Below are 19,964 nucleotides of genomic sequence, written 5' to 3'. Positions count from 1 at the left end.
GCGCTCCTGGAGATGGAAAGCAAACAAACAGCCGAGCGTGGGCGGGCAGACACCTGCCTTCTGCTCCTCTGCCAGGTGCAGCCAGCCGCTCCCAAGCCTCGGCTTCCTGGCTAAGACATGACCGAGGGCAGAGGCCATGGGATGGGATAGGGACGGGTGGATCATCCAGATCCCCTCATTTCCCCTGCTGCTTCGGGCTGCAGCAGATCACAGCTCTTTAAGGCTGCAATAATCCCCAGCCTGGGATTAGTTTTGCACCTAATCACTGCAGAACAAATACGAAGTTTTATTTACAGAAGCAGAAGAAAGACGGGGATGGGGAGGATGGGGTGGGGGGGGGTGAGGGGTGGGCCTCAAAGCACGGCTGATCCCAAGATAATCAGGAGCTGGAGGGCAGGAGGCGATCGCTGACCTTGGAACCCCCTCCCCGGCTCTTACGTAAGCGTGGCACCGCTGCTGGAGTCACAGCAGTGGTGAGCTCCAGCCTGGTGACCCCCAGCCCTCTAAACAGCTCACATCTGGACTTTGGGCATTCCTGGCCCTGATTCAGCCCCTCCCTTAGGCACGTGCTGCACTGTGAACCCACGAGCTGTCAGCTCTGACGGGAGCCGGGATTCAGGGGAGGATGGAGATGCTGCAAAGGGATGCTGATCTTTCAGATGGGGTGAGGAGAAGCTGGGTGCTGCAGTTATGTTGCCTCAAAGCCAGACTGGTCCCCAGGGATTTGTGTCTGCACTGGGTTGGGGTGGCAGCTCTCCTGCTGGAGAACCTCATTCCACTGAGCCCCCAGCCCACACGCAAGAAGAAGCTGAGCTGCTGCTGGAAGGGGGACAAGACATAGGTTTATTTTTCATCCATGCAAGCGAACAGCCTGGTAGCAGGCAGACCAGGATGTGCTCCATCCCTCCCCAAACTGCCCTCTGTCACTCAAGTCTCTGGGGCTTTGCCCACAGATCAGAATTGGCTGGTGGGTGACCAGGCTGGACCAGCTCCAGCCCTGGGCACAGGGGCAGCTTGTGACGGCTCCGTGCCTGCCGGAGCCTGAACTTCTCTTTCCCCTGATTCAGACATTGACAAATAAATAGCTCTTCTCTTGCTCTGGTTCTTGCATAGTGGAAAGGAATGTCTGACCTGATAGGAGAGAGTAATCCTGGGTTGTGGAAACCCATGGCTTCCTTGGCAAGTGTGCCCATGGCATGGCTGCCAGCCTGGCCAAGTGCCCATGCTTGCACCCTGTCTGTGTTGCCCTGCTGGTGGCTGCCTTATTTCAGTTCCATTTCTGAGATGGATGTGAAGGTCTTTCCCCTGGCTAAGAAGAACTTGACACCGAAGAAGATGGTGGTGATCAGGAAGATGAGTGCCAGGGCGAGCAGGACCCAGCCCCCAGCTGTGGCTTGACTTTTGGTCAGGGACATTCCCAGGAAATCAGTTTTGCTGGAGTCATCTTGGGCTGGACAAGAGAGAAAAGAGAGACATGGTTGTTGCTGGGGGCTCTGGGCTGTGGTATGTTGGTCTCTTGGGTGCCCTTTGGCCTCAGCTCCACGAGGAATCAAGGAGAAGCATCCAAACACCCTGTGGTTTTTGGGATGGCCAAGCAGCTCCAAGAGAGCTCCGTTTCATTCTGACCCTGGTGAGGGCTGAGCCCTGGCCAGTCATGGACCAGCTGAGCCCTGCATACCTGTGTAAGGAGTCCAGCTGTATTCGGGCCAGCCCAGGACCTCCCCATTCTTCTGGTTCTCTTTCTCCAGCCATATCCTGAGTGGCTCAAAGTAGCTCATCAGGGCCTCTGCTGACATGTTGGGCTGTCCTGTGATGAGCTGCATGGCTTCAGGCCATGGCTTGCTGAAACCCAGCTTCAGGGCATCTCTGTGGCAGGAGAAATCAGCTCCAGTGTGTTCCCCATCACCCTCTTGGCTGCCAGCCCCTCCCTTTCCCTTGGAGTTCTTGGTGTCAGCACCCCTGGGTACAGTCTGAGCCCCCAGAACCGTAGGGCTGCCAGCCTGGAGCACAGGGAAGGACATTTATCTGGGGGGGAAGAGGAGTTTGCATGGATTAAAAACCTCCAGTGAATCCAGCCTGATGCAGAGCAGTCCCTGGGTGAAAGAGTTAATTTTGCAGGTGCTTTTCTTGAAGCAAGGGGGTTGTTTTCCCTGAGGAACTGGGGGCTGGGAGGAGGAGGAGGAGGAGGAGGAGGGAGCCTTCCCCCTGCCAGGGGCCTAGCTACCATCTAGTGGCTGCCTTTGCAATCACAGCCCCAGCGCCCAGCCCAGGGTGTCTCCCCCAGGTGTGGGATGGGAGGGGTGACCAGGGGCTGTGTTGCCTCCTGTCTTGCTGGGCTGGCTTTAAGGTATTTGGGGATACTGATGCCTTGGCTTTAGCCTGCCCACACACCTACCCCAAGAGCTTCCCAGCCTCCTTGGACTGGTAGATGTCACAGGTGTGCAGGGGACCCTTGTGCCCGGCTGCATCACAGAGTGCCTGGTGGAACTGGAACTGGATCACAAAGCTGACAAAGTACCTGGTGGAGAGGGATGAAGAGATGGGAATGGATACTGCTTGTGCCTGTGCAACAGAGGATGTGGCTCCCCTCATTCTCTGGTTGAACCCTCCCAGTCTAGAGGAGCATCACTGGCTTTGGAGCTACACCTTCTTCAGCTCAGCTCAACCTGCCGAGGCCATTTCTCCCATAATGTGTTTTATGTTTGTTGGAGTGGATGAGCTCATCTTCCTTGGATAGGGAGAAATTCCCCTAAATCCAGACTTCTCTCTGTCAGGGTCTCTGGAGCTGCCCAGCCCACGCAGGATGGTACCACCAGCCATGGAAAAAGGTGTCATCGCTGGCATCTGACCTGGGGATCCTGCTTCTATGTCCAAGTGGTGTCCCTTGTGCCCCAGCCCTGCTGGCTCACCTAATGTAAGGGACGTTGGCAGGAATGTGAAACTTTGCCCCGGGGTCGAAGTCATCTTCAGACCTCAGTGCTGGTGGGCACAAGCCCTGGTACTTCAGCCTGTGTGAGAGAGCCAGAGTCAGGCCAGCTTGGGGAGGAGGAGATGGGGCAAAGTGGGAAGGAACATAGTGGGGTGTGAGGACAGAGGGAGGGGCTGTGTATCTCATCATTCCCATTGCAGTCAGCTGGACCACAAGGAGAAAACACCCAGTGGGACAAGAGCCTTGTTTCAGAGAGGGGTCTGAATTCAATCCTACCTGAGGTTCCACCACTCCTTGTTGTACTCGTCCTCCTTGATCCGCCCATCAAACACCTTCCAGCGCCACTGGTCCATGAGGTACCCGAAGGGCAGGAAGGCAATTTTGTCCAGGGCGATGCTCATCAGATAGTTAATATCACTTTCTGCCCGGGGCACGAAGATGTGAGCAAGACAGTGCTGTATCCACCTCTCCTCCCTCTGTGGGTCATTCTGCCCCAGAACTTGGTGTCCCCAACAGGTCCTGTCCCCTCCATGCATGCAAAGCCACCATGTATGTCCCTGAGTCCTTCAGCCTTGCCCAGCCCCTCCTGAATGTCTGCATTTCCAGCTGTTCCCATCAGCATCCCCACATTTGCTGTGTGGCCCCTCCAGCTCACCTTCGTTTTCCATGACTTGGTCCAGCAGATTGATGCTGTGGAGGTGTTTGGGGGTGGAGACAGACAAGGCCATGACATCCCCAACAGCCTCGTGGAAGCCAGGGTTGGCCCCGTCACGGAAGGAGACAGGCTGGTCCTTGTACTGCAGGAAGTACTGGACGTGGCCCATCTCGTGGTGCACTGTGATGAGGTCGTCCATGTTCACCACGGTGCACTGCTTGATTCTGGACCAGGACACAGGGGTTGGGGGAGAAGGGAGGGCAGTGGTGGCATGAGAACCTCCAGGAGCCATCACAGCCCCTTGAGCTATTTTCCCTTTCTATGTGCCCCCTCCCCACATCTGATGCCAGGCCAGGCTGGTCCCACTCCACTGGGTTGCTCTCTTCCTCCTCCTGCATCTCCTGCTAACCCTGCCCATTCCTTGTCCCTGTTCATCAGCTTTTCCATTCTCCAGGACAGGGCAGGGCAGGCATGGATTGCCCTCCATCCACCGTGGGGACTCCTACCAGCATCTTGGGTACCAAGAGAAGTGCCAGAGTTGGGGTGCCACAGCCACAGAGTAAGATACACTCTGGTGGCCCACCTGCCCTTATTCTACAGAGACTCTTTCTGCCCCAGCATCACACCAGCAGTGGCCACCCCCTGCTCCCCAGGGGCACCTGAAGTCCTTGCGGTTGTAGAAATCCCAGGCTGAGGCGTGGCACACCACCTCCCGCCCATCCGATGGCTTCTCGATCATGGACTTGTCCCAGAACTCCTGTGGCATCGGGATCAGGCCCAGAGAGGTGAAGAAATGGTCTGACTCTTCAAACATTCTCTTGGGTGTCCAGCCCTGGGGAAAGAGCAGAGACCCGCTGAGGGGCAGGGGGGGATGCTGGGGTACTGGGAGCTGTGGAAGGATGGGAGGACAGGGATAACCTTGTTCTGGGCAGGGGAATCTCCAGGAGTCAGCTAGACCTGGATCCAGGTCTTGGCATATAGAGGTAGGGAGAATCCAGATGAGGCATGGATTTTTTTTGGCAACATTAGAGCATTTGGCAGCATGGGTGGTGGCAACAGCCAAAGGTTGCTGGGTCCCAAAGGTTTCCCCAGAGCAGGCTAGGAAAGAACTGACCTGGTTTTTCATGGCCGGGGTGGCATCCACCTTGGTGGCATCCGGGAAAGGGACCACCAGGTCGAAAATGCTGGACCATGACTGAGCCCACATGTTGCCTGGGAAGCGCAGAAGGATGAGACATGTCAGGAGGGAGACAGGGAGAGGAGAGCAACCAGTCACTCCCTCCTCCTGCACAGGTGGATCACCCAGCCTGGTCCCTGCCCTGCCTGGTCCCTGCCCTGTCTGCATAAGGGCAATGTAGGCAGGAGCCCATCCATGCAAGAGAAGTCAAACCATGCTGAGTGTGCTGCCCTTCCCTGGGGCAGATTGGCCTCTACAGACCCATCCCAGGGGACTTTTGCCCTTCAGCCAGAGCTGAACAGAGACCAGACTTGACTCTTGGCATGGCACAGAGACAGCCACACCTGGTGGGAGAAGCAGCATAGCTCCAGCAGAGCCCTTACCTAGCAGATGGGCAGGGATGGGACCCTTCAGGTTGATGTGCTCTGCACCATACTTTTTGTAGAGGGCTCGGCGTACATAAGCATGCAGGTTGAGGTACAGGGGCTGCAGCTGCAGATACAGCCTCTCCAGATCTTCCTCGAAGGTGGATGTCTCATACAGGGATCTCCAGTAGGCCCCATTGTCTGTGTAGCCTGTGGCAGGGTGAGAGCAGAAGCTGTCAGACTCTGTCCTTCTTGGGCAAGACTCTATCTTGCTGTTCAGACACTCCAAGAGAGAGTGAGAGTAGATCTCCTGGGAGTTAGTGAGACCTCCACACCCTTGGGATTCTGACCCCCAGCTGGGTGAAGAGCCCAATCCTCTGCTCACAGGGGGCCAGGGCCATGGTGGGCTCCAAGGGAGCAGGGCACTGACCATTGAGCACAGCTGCCTTGTTGCTCAGCTCCACATATCGCTTGTAGTTGTTCCTCATCTTCTTCCCAGAAGCATCCCTCCAGCCCTTCCAGGCGAAGAGGAGCTCGTCATAGTCCCGAGAGGTGGCCATGATGTCTGTGAGGTCTGAGAGAGAGCAACAAAGCCACTGAGATGCTGTTGGATGGGCTGAGCAGGTGCAATGGTTCTGTACTGTGTTGCTCAGGGCCAACACAGCAAAGGTGAAATAACCCTTCATGGCCTTTCTTCATGCCCCCATTAAAAAAAAAAATCCAAAAATCCCTCCCTTCTGGGCCAGGGGCTGATGCCCCACAGGACACCCTGCTAGATCTTACCAGGATCCAGTGGGTGACAGGTTTTGTTCTCTCTGCAGACCTTGGCCACGCTGTAGGTGGTCTCCATGTCTGAGAGCAGGGTGTTATACTGCAAAGGAAATCAGAGTATATAAAGTGGTTATCCTAGCTCCTGATACTGGAGGGTATTGGAGGATGTCCCAGCCCATTGAGGTTTTTGGGTGTTTTACTCTGGTCCCTTCCAAGATCAAGTGTGACCCCAACAGAGGCAACACAGAGTCAATACAGGAGGGCCTGGGGCCAACAAGCAGTGTGTTATTGTCACCAAACATCCAGGCCCCACTGCAGCCTGGGGTAGGCAACCTTTGGGTGGGAAACCCTGAAGACAAGGATTTTGGCTTTGTGTAGAAGGTACCAAGCTATCACCTTTTCCAAGGCAGATGGTGGCTGCCCAGTGGCATTTCTTAAGTTTGAGAGAAACTTTTGTCTTCACACAAGGTGGTGGCAAGGGCCACCCTCTCTTGCTCTGTCCCCTTGCCACTCACCTCCTTCAGCTCATCCTCAGGTAAGGCTGCCCTCTCAATGACACTCAGCTTCTTGAGGATGCGGGTGACACTTTCATCCTGGAAATCGGAGGTGTCAAACTGCCTGGCCCTCATGCCGTACTCCAGGGTGTGCTTGGACATGGCCAAGTTCTTCTCCAGCTACAATGACAGAAGAAGAGTTATTCCAGGAGAAGACACCCTCCCCACAGCTGCCTTTGTGGGTACCTCATGGGATGTGAGGGTTTTCGAGGAAAAGGGTGAGAGCGTTATCCCTCTACAAGGGGCAGAGGCTGCCCTGGTTTTCAGAGCCTCTGTGAAACGTGCCCTGGGTACCACCTGCCCTCCCTGCACAGCCCCAGGGTCGTTCCCATACCATGATCTCCTTGTTGTGGTCAGTGATGTTGGTGTTGTAGACCCAGGATGCCTCGGTGTAGGCATTCCACACTTCCTCAGCCGTGCTGTTGTACTCGGACAAGAACTCTTTAGCTTGTGCCTCGTCTGCTATTTTGTCTAGAGGAGGAAATAAACAGGGGAGGAGATGAGAAAGGTCAGGAGAGTTGCAAGAGTGCTATCACATGGAGAAGCCATTGTTAAGCTTTTCCCAGAACTGCAGGTCCATTGAAGGATGCCACAACTTGGGAGCAGGCTAAGCTGAGAACTGGGGGAAGAGGTGCCCAGCTGGGGTGTCCCATTGGACAGAGGATGGGATGACAGGACAAATTGCATGCCCTAGACTCTCCCACGTGAGCACAAAGGATACAACTAAGAAGAGAAACTCTTCACACCATGACTGATGACATCACTGTGCAGCCTCAGAAAACGGCACGTGCCTCCTGGGAAGCAACACCCTGTGGGACTTCACTGAGCTGGCTATTTCTCTTTCCTGGTATGGGGACCACCCCACCCACAGCAGAGACCTTCTTGTGCTTCTGTCTGTGGATTAATGATGTCCCTTGGGGGACCTCTTCCTGACCCTCCCCAAACCCAGGATGGAGCTGCAGCCTTACCAATGCCTTCAGGGTAGCCTTCGGGGACAGGGGGACGCCAGTCAAACTCAGGCCAGCCCAGCACCTCATTGGTCTTGTTGTTCTGCTCCTGAAGCCACTTGGTGACAGGGCTGAAATACTCCAGAAGGGCTCCAGCATCCATCTGACCCTTGCCAGTGAGATTCAAGAGGATTTCCTGCCATGACTTTGAGGACCCAGCTTTCAACACTTCTCTGCAGAGGAGCAGAACAGCAAGAGCCAGCATGAGGCCAGAGGATGGATGGGAGAGAAGCAGTGATAGTATCTCAGCATCTGAAGGGTTGAAAATGCTGTTCCAGAGTGGGACATGAACCTGGGAACTGCCCTGCAAGCCACCACCTGTCTTGCATGTGGGAACTGAGGACTCCCTGTCACACACTCATGCATTTAACACCCAGGGAATCAACAGGAGCCAGCTGTGCTTTAGTGACCTCTTGTCTGGGTGGGAGCTCATGGCTGGGACAATAGCAATACTCTGGTGAGGACCACTCACCCCACCCCAGTGCTTCCACGTATTTCCATCCATCCATCCATCCATCTGCAAAGCTATTTCTCCAGTTCACTTTTCCTTCCTTCCTTCCTTTCTTCTTTCCTTCCTTTGCACACCATCAGCTTCCATGCACACATCTGCCCATGGCGATTTTCCTGACCCTCCTCTGTCCCCACCTGAGTTTGTCTCCAGCCTCTTTGGACCTGTAGATGTCACAGGTGTGCAGGGGACCGGTGTGGTTGGCTGCCTGGCACAGTGCCTTGTGAAACTGGAACTGGAGGATGAAGCTCACAAAGTACCTGCCAAGGAAGCCCATGAAGGTCAGAACTGGGGACAAGGGGAAGCAGACCCAAGAGCTCAACCCCACCATTTGTGGTCCCAAGCACTGGGAGATCTCTGAGTCTTGAGCAGAAGCAGCACATCACAGTCCCTGCCCACAGAGGTCATCCCCCACCCACTGCATCCCAAACCTTGGTCCCCTTGCCAACACTTCCTCTACCTGATGTAAGGAGTGTTGCCTGGGATGTGGTACTTTGCTCCAGGGTCAAAGTTGCTCTCATTCCTTGAAATCGGGGCGCAGATGCCCTGGTATTTGGTTCTGTGGACAACAAGAGCATGGGAATAATAAAGGGTCAGAAGAATCTAGTCAAAGAATGGGAAGGCTTGGCACAGTGCTGAAGAAATCTGCACAATTAGAGCATGATTCCATCCATCCGTCCATCCGTCCATTCATCTCTTCTTCCATCCTACCCACCCCCCATCTATCCACTGCTCTCCCACTATCTCTGTGGCTACTTTTATGCTTTTTGTTTCCTCTTTCCTGCCTCCTTTCCTTGCACGTGCCCAGCTTCCACAGCCACATCCACCCTTGGTGACTGTGCTCTACCTCAGGTACCACCAGTCGTAGTTGTAGCGGCTTGGCGGCGTGCGGCCACTGAAGACGTTCCAGCGCCACTGGTCGATGAGGTAGCCAAAGGGCAGGAAGGCAATCTTCTCCAGGGCCATCTTCAGCAGGTAGTTGATATTGCTCTCTGCATGAAAGAGAGCCTGAACCAGGCTGGAAAGGAGTCTGCATAGACAGCACTACAGGCACCACAATTTTAGCGGGCAAGAGGGTGGGCAGATCTGGATGAGAAACGGGGACAGCATCTCAACACCCAACCGTGCTCCTCCAGAAGGCTGTGTAGGACACAGGAGGTTTCTACAGATACAGTCAGTACCTGAGGCAACATGTGCCTTTTACTGAGTGGGGACAATGAGAGTGACACGTGTGGTGTCCCCTTGCCCTTAGCCAGCTCTCAGAGTTAAAAGGTCTTTGGTGAGTGTAACTCTTCACACTTCCACCCTGGGGCCTCAGGGTGAGGGGATTTGGGGGAGTTTGTTCTGCAGTCACACCACTGCAAAGGCTCTGATGGTTTAGACCCAAAACCAGAGTCAACTCTAGGACAGCCACCACCGTACCATGAGGAGCACAGGGGATGGTGACATCTGTTTTCCCCCCCCTCAAGGAAACCCAGGGAAGGAAGTTTGGAGAAAGACCTGCTGGAGACCCAGCTGAAGCTGTGGGGTCAGAGAAGGGTTGGCAGCACTGCCCTGAGGGGATATTGGCTGCCATCACTATGGCAGCGTGGCTGCCAAGGGCTGGCAGGCCGGGTAGCAGTGGCTTGAGGCAGAGACCATCTGCTTCGTTGTGTTTATGCAGCACTGGCCCGATGCTCTTGGCTGCTGTGCTGTCTTTCTTGTCATAAAAACGTATTTAATGACACGGCAGGAGGATCCCAGGACTGTCCCTCCTCCGCCAAGCAGCGCCTGGGGCAGGTCTGGGAGCGCTCAATTTCTTCTGCCACCATCTGCTTTGATGTGTTGGCTGAGGGATGTCGGGTGGGAGGATGAGGCTCTTGATGAGCTGGGCAGTGCCAGCAGCGACAAGTCCTGCCCTGCTGTGCTGGCTGGCAGCTGGACATGTCACCCTCTGACTGCCCTCGTGACTGGGCACGTGCATGCTTGGTGCCACCTCCTCAGAGCCACACCGGCAGCTCCAGTGGTGGATGCTTCTTGGGGAGGGAGGGAGGGAGGAATGATAGAAAGGTCAAAGCCAATCAAGCACAAAAATGTTGCTTTCCAGTTTGGGCTCAGTTGTTGAAGGGAAAGGCACAGACGAGCTCTGGAGAGCATCACTCCTGCCTCAGGGGTGAAGAGGATGGAGCCAAGAAGGGCTCTACATGGACCCACGGAGACAAGAGGGGCTTCTGCATGGACCCATGGAGATGAGAAGGGGTTGTGGCAGCTCTGGGCTGCATTGCCAGACTGTAACCCACCCTGGCATATCTCAAACCCTTCCCAGTGCCACAGGCAGTGCCAGAGCCCTTCAGGTCACCCAGCTCCAAAGGGTGGCTGCCATACCTTCATCCTCAGCAGCATTGCTGAGGAGACCGATTTTCCTGAGGTGGCTGGGGGTGGAGACAGAGAGGGCCAGGACATCACCGATGGCCTCGTGGAAGCCAGGGTTGGCCCCGCTGCGGAAGGACACGGGCTGGTCCTTGTACTGCAGGTAGTACTGGATGTGGCCCATCTCATGGTGCACTGTGAACAGCTGCTCCATGGTCACCGACGTGCACTGCTTGATCCTGCCGTGGGAAAACAGCATTGCCTGAGCCCAGTGAGGGACCCCAGCTGCCTGTGCACCCCCTTGATGGAAAGGAGTCCCCACAGTCTCAGAGAGGGTGGCAGCACCCTTCAGGGTAAGGGAAAGTGGAGGGGAAGGCAGGGCAGCATTGCCACTCCAGACCTCGCCTCAGAAAGTGCCATATTGGGCTGCATGGCCAGGCTGGGGGTACCCAAAAGGGTGATCACCAGCGGGGGTAGGAGAGGGCCTTGCCCTGTAGCCCAAGGTCCCTGCATGTCCCCACAGACCTGAAGTCCTTGCGGTTGTAGAAGTCCCAGGCCGAGGCATGACACACCACCTCCCGCCCATCAGTCGGCTTTTCCAGCATGGACTCCTTCCAGAATTCAGGGGGCATCTCCAGGAGCCCCAGGGAGGTGAAGAACTCCTCCGAGACCCGGAACATGTGAGTGGCATTCCAACCCTGGTGGGCAGCAGGCAATGGGTTATGTGAGGAAGGGGCTGCCTGTGCCCTGGGCATTGCCTCCCGTGCTCCAGGACGGTGGCAAGGAGGTGAGTTGCTCCCAGGGACTCAGGTCCTGCCCCTCTCTCTGTGATGGGGAGGCCCAGCCCCAGAACTGGTGTGAACATTGCTAAAAAGCACGAAGCAATGGTGCTGGAGCTCAGCAGGGGCAGGAGAAGGGAGCAGGACTTATACCCAAGAAGGGCTTGGAGCTGTGTGATGGTGTGAATGCAGCAATGCAGCCCCCAGCCTGGGCACTGGCAGCAGTCCCAGTGCACTGCCCACTTTTGTCCCCCTGCTGCCTCTTTGGTCATTGCCAGATATGGAGTAAGATCATTTCTTTGTCCCTTCCCCTCCCATACATGGGTTTTCTGCTGTCCTCTATACAAGTATGAGAAATTACTCCTGGGGGGTCAATGTCATGGGCCAGCCTTGGCAACACCTCCTGCTTTTTCTCCCTGGTCCCTCTAATGAGTCCCTCAGCCCATCACCTGCTGCACCATGGTGCTCGTGACATCAAGGTTGGGCTTCTCAGGGTAGGGGATCATCAGGTCATAGATGTTGTTCCACTGCTGAGCCCACATGTTGCCTGAAAAGAGAAAATAGCTGGAGTAGAGCTGGTGGCAGGTCGGAAGAGAAACACAGTGATAACTGGGACCTCTCTGGCCTTGTGTGCGCCCCTCTGACCCCACCAGCACCTGTGGGCACAGGCTGGGGGAGTCTCATCTCTTACCCAGGAGGTGAGCAGGGATGGGCCCCTTCAGGTTGATGTATTTGGGCCCATAGCGGTCGTACAGCTTCCTCCGGACGAAGGCGTGCAGGTTGAGGTAGAGTGGCTCCAGCTGGTTGTAGAGGTCCTCCAGGTCCTTCTCAAAGGAGTCTGAGTCGTACCAGGAGCGCCAGTAGCTGCCTGTGTCATTGAATCCTGCCAGGGACACAGGGAAAACCTCTGTCTCCAGACCTCAAAGGCTGCCCCCCCTACCCACCCCCAAAAGGTGGGACCAGGGACCAGCAGCAGGATTCCCCCCATCCCTAAAGTGTTGGTACTCGGGAAATAGAAGCTGGATGCGGGGTAGAGCATCCCAATACCCCAGTCCCAATTTCCACCCCTGGCCTCTTTGGGGACCCCAAACAGGTTTGTACCATCCTGCGAGTAGGCGGCGTTGCTCAGCTGCACGAACTCCTGGTACTTGGGGCGCAGCGGGTTCCCCGCGGCGTTGTGCCAGCCCTCCCAGGCGTACAGCAGCTTCTTGTAGCTCCGGGACGTGGCCATGATGTCCGACAGGTCTGGGACACAGGGGACAAGGAGAACATGAGAGAGTGGCTGGAGAGGGAGGCACAAGCCACAGCTCGGCAGAGGTGCCACCACCACCACGCCAGACCCAAGCGCCTGACGCTCTAGGACATGAAACAGAAAAATGTGGACACTGGATTTTTTTAAGGAAAAAAAGAGGGAAGTTTAATTCTGACTTCAACATTTATAGATTTCCAAAAGTGACAGTGGATTGGAGGGTGAAAGTGCCACCTCTCCAATGACACTGGACAAACTAACAGTTTATTAAATTTTTCTTCTTTTATGAAAGAATCCAAAACAATCATATTTACATAAAGTGTGTGAGAAAGTTCATTACAAGAATGTAAACATCAGAAGGCTTAGAAAAACTTAATAAAACAGGGCAACAAGTGCCCATCCTCACACTGGGACAATCCTGATTAACATGAGTGGCACATGCCAACCCCAGCCCTCTAAGGATGAGGGGACCAGGACACTGTCCTGGCCATGGGGTGCTCAGCAGCTGGCAGGATCAAGGGGACAGGGACCCTACCTGGCTCCAGATCCCAGCAGGTGCCATTGGGCAGGCACACCTTGGCCGTGGAGTAGATTTTGTCCATGTCATTTAGGATGGTGTTGTACTGTAGGAAAGGAAAAGACTGCTGAGAGGAAAGGGGCTGCCAGGGGACAGGAAAAGCCCTTCAGGATCTACAGGCTTCCCAGCTCTGGAGTGTGAGTGTCCAGACAGATGTGGGGAAGGATTGGTGTGTTTATACAACACGTTTTTGGTGAGATAAGTGTGTTATCACTCAGGGTTTTGGCGTGGTGGGAGCAGGGAGGCTCTTTGGGACAGACAATCCATGCTCCAGAGAGGGGCTGTTTATAAAGCCCTTTGTCAGCGGGGCCACGGCACAGGCTGTTTATCTAAATGGGTTAAAAAAAACAGGAGAAGAAAAGCCAGAGGATGAGGGGGGTTTATTTCTGTGAACTGCAACAACAGAAAACAATAGCAACAGGAGGTTTCCTGGAACGTGCCTGGGGAGCCCATTCCCAGGGAAGGAAATTCCTCTGCTCTGTCCCTCTCTCCACTCCCATTCCTCTGCTCCATCTGGGCAGAGGGGATGGAGATGGGGACAATGGTGGCTTGGGATGGAGCTGCCCAGGGATGGGAGAGACACGACTGATGTGCAGGGAGGAGACATGATGCTGCCTGTTGTCTGGAAGAGGGCAGGGATGGGTTTCCTGGAAGGAACTGGGGCCGACAGCTCTCCGGAAGGGATTGCATCACTTGGCTTTGCCAGGGCTTGGCTGGGAATGGCTGTCAGGGAGCTGGGGATCAGGATGGAAGGGCCTGTCCTGGGCTCATGTGGAGCAGAGTGGCTGCCAGCTTCAGCCTGGGCAATATTTTCATGCATGGAAATCAAAATTCAGATGAACTGCCCTAAAAACTCAGGATGTCCTGATGTCCCTGGCATGGAACTGTGTCACCAAGGCACAGCAGTCCTTGTCTTATGGTGAACTCAGGAGCTGGGTGGCTGCATCAGCCCTTCTTTTCAGTGGGCTGCATACCTGAAAGCCCAGAGGGGTTGGGACAGCTGGCTCCAGCCATGGGCACAGCCTGGCTGGTCTCCAGGTGATGCCCAAGACTGCTGGGTGTAAGCAGGAAATTTCCAGTTCCTGCTGGGACAGCTCCAAGATAAGGCTGGGGCTGGCTAATAGGGGCAGAAGGCATCCCACATCCCCTGGAAACAGCACCCCATCTCCTCCTCAGTCACTGTGTAGGGGCCAGTGACACCCTCCAAAATGCAACGGGCCAGCAGTGGAGTCTGGATGCTTGTGAGAAATCCCTCTAAGGCATTTCACAGCACCCCAGCCTTGCCCAGGGCTCCTGCCACCTTGCCTACCTGCTCTCTCATGTCCAGGGGCAGGTTGGAGGGTCCCAAGGTCTGGATTGATCCAATGATTTTCCTCAGCTGGGGGTCACTGAAGTTATTCCACTTGTCACCATAGAGTTCTTTGGCTTTCTTCCCCCATAGCTCCGTGAAGTTCTGCTCCTCCAGGGATGCTGTGACCTGCATGGTGAGAGGGGACATGGGGGCTCAGGACCAGCCCTGGGACATGCCACCACCCAGGCAATTGCTTGGGAGCCAGGGGCAAAGCCATGAGGGTTTGTGGAAGTCAGAGGTGACAGGACATGGGGTGACAGGCAGGGCTGTCCCCAGACCATGGCACCCATGGACAGAGGCAGCAGCTTCCATCTGGGACTGCAGTGTCTGCAGCCCCTGCTCCCCTGTGGAGCTCTCCATGAGCACCTGCTGGTGGCCTGGGAGGGTGTTTAGGAGGGAGCTCCAGGGTCTCATTTGGGATGGGAGTGCTGGGATTGGGTGTCCAGGCCACGCAGTCAGGGTGTCTGGGTGCTCCTGGGCTGGCTTTGACATCTGCTGCACCCTGCCTTTGGAAGGATCTCTGAGGTCTGGCTTAATTTTATTTCCATTCCTGCTTTTTCTCACTTTTACTGAAGCCCAAAAGATAACTCCAAAGATGTCACATTCACCTTTCTCCTTCCTCTCTGCCCTCACTACATCTGTACACTCCTATTTCTATACATTCCTCAACTGGCTGTCTGCACCCTGTGACCTGTAAATGCCACATCTGGTGTCTGAGTCCCCAGTTTTGGGTGTCTCTCTGCCACCCAACTCCTGCCAGCCCTGACCTCCCTTCCGGGGGCCATGGGCTGGCAGTAAGCTGCCAGCACTGTGGGGTGTTATTTAGGCAGCTGGGGCTGTGGCCTTGCTTTTGGGATGGGGTGCATTGCAGGTGTCAGCTGTATTTTTGGGAAGCTGCAATCTTTTCAGAGTGTCCTGGCCCTGTGCAGGTGGAGTGAGATGGTGCAGAGTGCCTGGTCAGTGTCCATGTGCTGTCCTGGAGTGATTTATGGAGCTCATTAGCTGTGACTTGTGGCATTTTTAGCCTGGCTCCAACACGCCTGGTTTGTTTTATTTTAATCTTCACATTCCCTCAGCAGGCAGCAGGGAAGGAAGGGAGTTGTGGTGTGGCAGAGTTGGAGGCTGCCCAGGGCAGATACCCACACAGCTGTGGGACACGGGGGTGGGAATGCCAAAAGTGCCAGGTGCCCCTGGCTACCCCTCACTGCTCCCACGGCTTCCCTTGGACATCCCAGTGCCCACAGCATCCCTGGCATCAATCCCCCAACATGCCAGCCCCACAGACACCCTGCTCTTGCATCACCCCTCTAAACAGGAGATGCCTTTACCCCTTCCCAGACCCCGTGCAGAGCTGGAGGAAGCAGAGTTCAGCTGTATTTTGTTTTCTCCTTGAACTGACACCTGTGTTTGGTCAGGCAAATTGTACCCTAAACTCTCCTGACAGCTCTGGTGGAGTGAGTTGAGGCCAGTGGTGCTGCCTGAGAGCCCCTTGCTGTGGCCATGCCCACCAGTCCTGGCCCTTCACTGCCACATCTGGGATCTCCCTCTGCCCCTGTGGGGGGCTCAGAAGCCCCTTGGCACCCACAGCCTCAAAGCCTCCTTACCAAAAGCTCTGCCCCAGTCCCTCCCTGCTGGGAGCACAGTGAACACTCGGGATCAGCTCAGGACACTGGCACTGCCTTGGCACAAAGTAGTTCTGCACCCAAACATGAGCAGCCCCCAAGCCCCATTGCCTGCCTCTTGCCCAGAATCCCACCTTGTGAAGATGGATCATCTATCTGTCTGTCCAGCACCCCTCTGTCCATCCCTGCCCCTGCCTTTGATCTGCCTCTCATGTCCCTTTGCCACAGGGTCCCCTTTTGTGGCAGGCCCTAGAGCTGCCCATGCCCTGGTGGCCTGGCTCAGCCCCTCTTGTACTATGGATGTGCAGGGTTTGCCTGGCCCAGTGCTCTCCCACATCCCCCAAATCCAGCCTTTTGGGTCCTGCTGGCCAGCTGGTATTCCTTTGGGAGCCTGTGACTGCCCATCCCAGCACACCTCCCTGCTGCCCCATCATGGACTGATCTCAGGGCTTCAGGTCCCCTCCTCTACCTGGGCTGGCTTAGGAGCCTTGTCATTGCAGGGAGCTCCTGGACACGATCCTCACACATTTAATAGCACATAAAGGGGGGAAAGCTGCTCTGCAAACACCTTCTGAGAAAAGTCCTTGCAAGGTGCTCTCCTGGCCTTAATTATGGACTCAGTGTAGCTGGGATGTTCCTGCTCTGCCCCAAGGTCCCTCACCCCACCACATCTGCAGCTAGAGCTGGATGCCTGCCCAGACATCACGTCAGCTTGACAAAAAAAGGCTGAAGGGGCACCTGGGCCCTCTTGAGTGTCCTGCCAAATTGGCAGTGCCCAGACCTGGCAGTGATCTTTCCCCTACACAGGAAGATGCATTTCCTTCCCGCACAGGACACACTGTGCTCCTGTCCCCACGGGATCTGGAGGGTTCAGGGCTCTGTGTGCCAGCCCCTGTGTGACACTGGGCTGGCCAAACTCACCGTGGTCACCTATGGGCTGCACTGCCCCTTGTGCCCCTGTAGCCATGGGACTGGCAGATGTGCCCTGAGCTGTGACTTGTCCATGACCCCATGCTGGGGCCACCGGCAGCTCCCTGAGCCCGACTGGGACTGGGGAAACCACTGCAGCCTGCCCAGGCACGGCCACTGCCTGGGCTGGGCTGGGCTGGGCTGGGCTGCAGCTCACCCGAGCGAGAGCAGACCTGGGACTGCTCCAGCTCCCTGCCCCACTAAATTCAACCCAGACACATGCAAATTCCTGGGAGAGCACACACCCACTGTGGTGGCATTGCTCCCTGCAGAGGTTCTTCCTGCCCTAACCTGGGCTGATGTCTAATTCCCTACAGCCTGGAGTGCTTTCCCGCCTCTGTCTTTGTCCCCGTGGGCTGGGGACACGGGGACAAGAGGTGGCAGCCTCAGTCCCGATGCCACACAGCTGCTTGTGCACTTTGGGCTCCTGGTGTCCACCCCAGACTAAAACCCTCAGCACTGGGATGCAATGACACCAGAGAGGGACAGGGACAACTGACACCTGGCCCAGTTCTGGGAAGGGGGAAAGGAAAGTGGAAGGTGCTGGCAGCAGGGAATCACCTCTAAAAATAACCTTGACTCTGCTCTGGGACCAGAGCTGTCATTCTGGGGCAGAGTCTCCCTGAAAGCCAATTTGGGGCAAAACCCTACAGCTCCTGGACTACAAGTCCCAGCCTTGGTTTGCCACCCCGAGGTGCTGAGACAGAAGCCCGCAGGGAGGAAGGGAACTACACCAAGTGCCTCCAGCGTGACCCAGCCCCCCCAGTCCCCGGTGCTGGGGACACCCCCGTGGTGGCATCGCCCCCGTCCCGCCACCCACCTGCAGATCAGCATTCTCGGCCGTCAGGTTGGTGCTGTAATTCCAGCTGGCCGAGACGCTGTTGAAGAAGACGATCTCGGCCGAGCTGTTGTAGTCTGAGGCGAAGCGGGCGGCCCCTTCCTCGGTGCTGTCGTGCTGGGGGGGTTCGAGGTCGGAGCGAAGGGCACCCGCCAGGCTCAGCCAGAGCAGCAGCCCCAGCGCCGCGGGCATCGCGGCGGGAGCGCGGCACCGAGGGGCCCCGTTCGGTGCCTTCCGAGGCGGCTTTGCCTCCGCCGCCGGCTGCTTATAAACCGGCAGCTTTCGCGCAAACCCTGCCCACCGAGCCTGCCTCCCCTCGCCGATAAGAGCGGAGTATTCCGCTCTCCCTCCAGCAGCTCCAAGGCTTGCGGGAAGGAGCGGCGAGAGAACGCTGCCTCGGGGTGCAAAGTCCTTTTGGCTCCTGGCAGTGCCAGGAGGGAAGGGGCTGGGGCAGGAGGGAGGGAAGGAGATGGATGAGAATCCAGCGAGAGGCGAAAAAAAAGAGAAAGGAGAAAGGCTAGGGTGGATGGGGTGGGTGAGATGCTGCTCCATCCCTGCAGGGTCCCAGTCCCCTCCCGATTTGGCGCAGGGGGATCCGGCTCAAGTGGTCCTTAGCAGAACATCTCCCCTCTCCTGCATCACACGGCAACACCCCAACCAAAACCACCTGCGGGGGCTGCAAGGGCAAGTGCAGGAGGAAACTGTTCCTGTGGGACACAGCCCAGGGACTGTCTCACACTGCTTCCTGCCACAGGGACCCCCCTCCCGACAGAACCTCTTTTTTCAACAAAACAGAATATTTCTCCTGGCTGTGAAGGAAATCACGTCACATCACACCAAGCGTTTTGGACTTGGAAGAATTAGGCTGATGACAAACAAGTAACAAAAAGTTCCTTCAAAATGAAAACCAGGCCCAGGCTGGTGGGCTTGATAGCTGCTTTGTTTTGTTTTCTATTTAATTAACTATATCCCTTTTCCCCAGGGCCTGGCCTCAGCCCTGGGAATGGTGCCTGGGCTGAACTTAGGCCCTGCGTTGACCGACCTCATGACTCCTTGTTGGAGCAACCACCCACAGACACAATAGTGAACACCTGCCAAGAGAGAGCTTTTTTTGGGGAGGAACAGAGGGAAATCCCTTCACCTTTTGTCCCTGCTGGGAGCTGCAGAGCATCTGGACACCATCATGGACCCTTGGAGTGAGTCAGTGGGGTGACTCCATGGGGACAGTGTGGCCACTTGAAAAGGGACATGTCCTCCTGTCAGCACTGGGCACCCTGTGGGGTGTGCACAGCCATTAAAAAAAACCAAAAAACTTAGAAGACTGCAACCCTCTGGTGTCTATTAAACATCACTTCAAAAATCACAACTTCACACCTGTTCTAGCACCCTCCACCTGCACAGGCTGATGTGAGCACATGAAAACCTTTCATCCCCCAATCCCCCATGCACCAGCACCACCTGTGAGCCTGGACATTGTAAAGCTGAAGCAGAGTCAGCATCTGCCTCCAGCCCCCCTTGCTGACCCCTTTCCTCACCAGCCATAGTTTTCTGGAAAGTCCAGTTTACTGGGAAGTTGGAAAAAAAAGGTTGGTTTGGGTCCAATCTGGCTGGAGACCAAGCCCCAGTGAATGGAGATTTCCTGTCCCCCTGCAGCCTCTGTTCCCAGCTGCACCAGGGAGGGGTTTTCCCGGCCCTGGGTCCTGGTGCAGCCTCTGGCACCAGTGGGGGTTTCAGGAGATCAGTGAGGCCAAAACTGTGCAATGTCACTGTGCAATTCCTGGTATCCAGGAATCCCAGCATTTGAGGCCTTTTCCAAGGCTGATGAGTCCAATGGATGATCCTTCAGGAGAAGGGTAGTGCTCCATCCTTTTACACAAGAGTGTCTTCCAAGGCTGGTGCAAGAGGGGCTGCTGCTGCTGCTGCTGGACTTTGTGCAGGAGAAAAAGTTCCTCTCAGAGGCTGCATCTCCAAGGATGCCCATGGCTCTGTGTCACCCTATCTTAGAGAACTCCAGCTGCATCAGGCAGAAAAATATCCCACATGTGGGAGAGCACTGGCAGGTTACGTGGCTGTTGGTCCAGGAAGGCAGGTGAGATGCCTGCAAGCTGTCAGATGCTGGTTGCTACCTCTGTGCTGCCCCAAATCCGCTCTGTGCTCCAGCACCCACCAAGGAAGGGCTCTGAGTCACCTGTAGGCATTCTGTGGAGCGGTGGGACCACTCCCTACTCTCCCTGCCTTTCTCAGGGGTGCTGAGGTGGGTGATG

At 55.9% G+C, this 19,964-nt stretch overlaps 1 protein-coding gene across 1 annotated transcript; it reads right to left on the bottom strand.

Moving 5' to 3' along the window:
• Window positions 1–814: 814 nt before the first annotated feature.
• Window positions 815–18,054, bottom strand: ACE (angiotensin I converting enzyme). Its single transcript, XM_059869426.1, has 25 exons — window positions 17,683–18,054; window positions 14,230–14,397; window positions 12,879–12,966; window positions 12,196–12,339; window positions 11,786–11,977; window positions 11,544–11,641; window positions 10,841–11,013; window positions 10,331–10,554; window positions 8,814–8,958; window positions 8,427–8,525; window positions 8,104–8,226; window positions 7,420–7,631; window positions 6,786–6,922; window positions 6,413–6,571; window positions 5,910–5,997; window positions 5,557–5,700; window positions 5,145–5,336; window positions 4,699–4,796; window positions 4,244–4,416; window positions 3,585–3,808; window positions 3,206–3,350; window positions 2,910–3,008; window positions 2,396–2,518; window positions 1,679–1,866; window positions 815–1,450 (listed from the first exon to the last, which is right to left on the bottom strand). Exons 1-25 carry the CDS (start codon window positions 17,890–17,892, stop codon window positions 1,263–1,265), a joined length of 3,834 nt encoding a protein of 1,277 aa, XP_059725409.1. The 5' UTR covers window positions 17,893–18,054; the 3' UTR covers window positions 815–1,262.
• Window positions 18,055–19,964: the final 1,910 nt, after the last annotated feature.

The sequence above is a fragment of the Haemorhous mexicanus genome, chromosome 28 (genome assembly GCF_027477595.1).
Source record: "Haemorhous mexicanus isolate bHaeMex1 chromosome 28, bHaeMex1.pri, whole genome shotgun sequence".
Lineage (NCBI taxonomy): Eukaryota > Metazoa > Chordata > Aves > Passeriformes > Fringillidae > Haemorhous > Haemorhous mexicanus.
The sequence above is the reverse complement of the archived record's forward strand: the minus strand, read 5'-3'. Positions and strand labels throughout refer to the sequence as shown.

What these genes read in the sequence shown, in the direction of transcription:
- ACE (XM_059869426.1), bottom strand. Translation starts at nt 17,892, where the DNA reads ATGCCCGCGGCGCTGGGGCTGCTGCTCTGGCTGAGCCTGGCGGGTGCC. An exon ending in AGGCTACCCTGAAGGCATTG is followed by an intron (nt 6,923 to 7,419) that starts GTAAGGCTGCAG and finishes TTCCTCCTCTAG; the next exon opens with ACAAAATAGCAGACGAGGCA. An exon ending in TACAACCGCAAGGACTTCAG is followed by an intron (nt 3,809 to 4,243) that starts GTGCCCCTGGGG and finishes GTCCTGGTCCAG; the next exon opens with AATCAAGCAGTGCACCGTGG.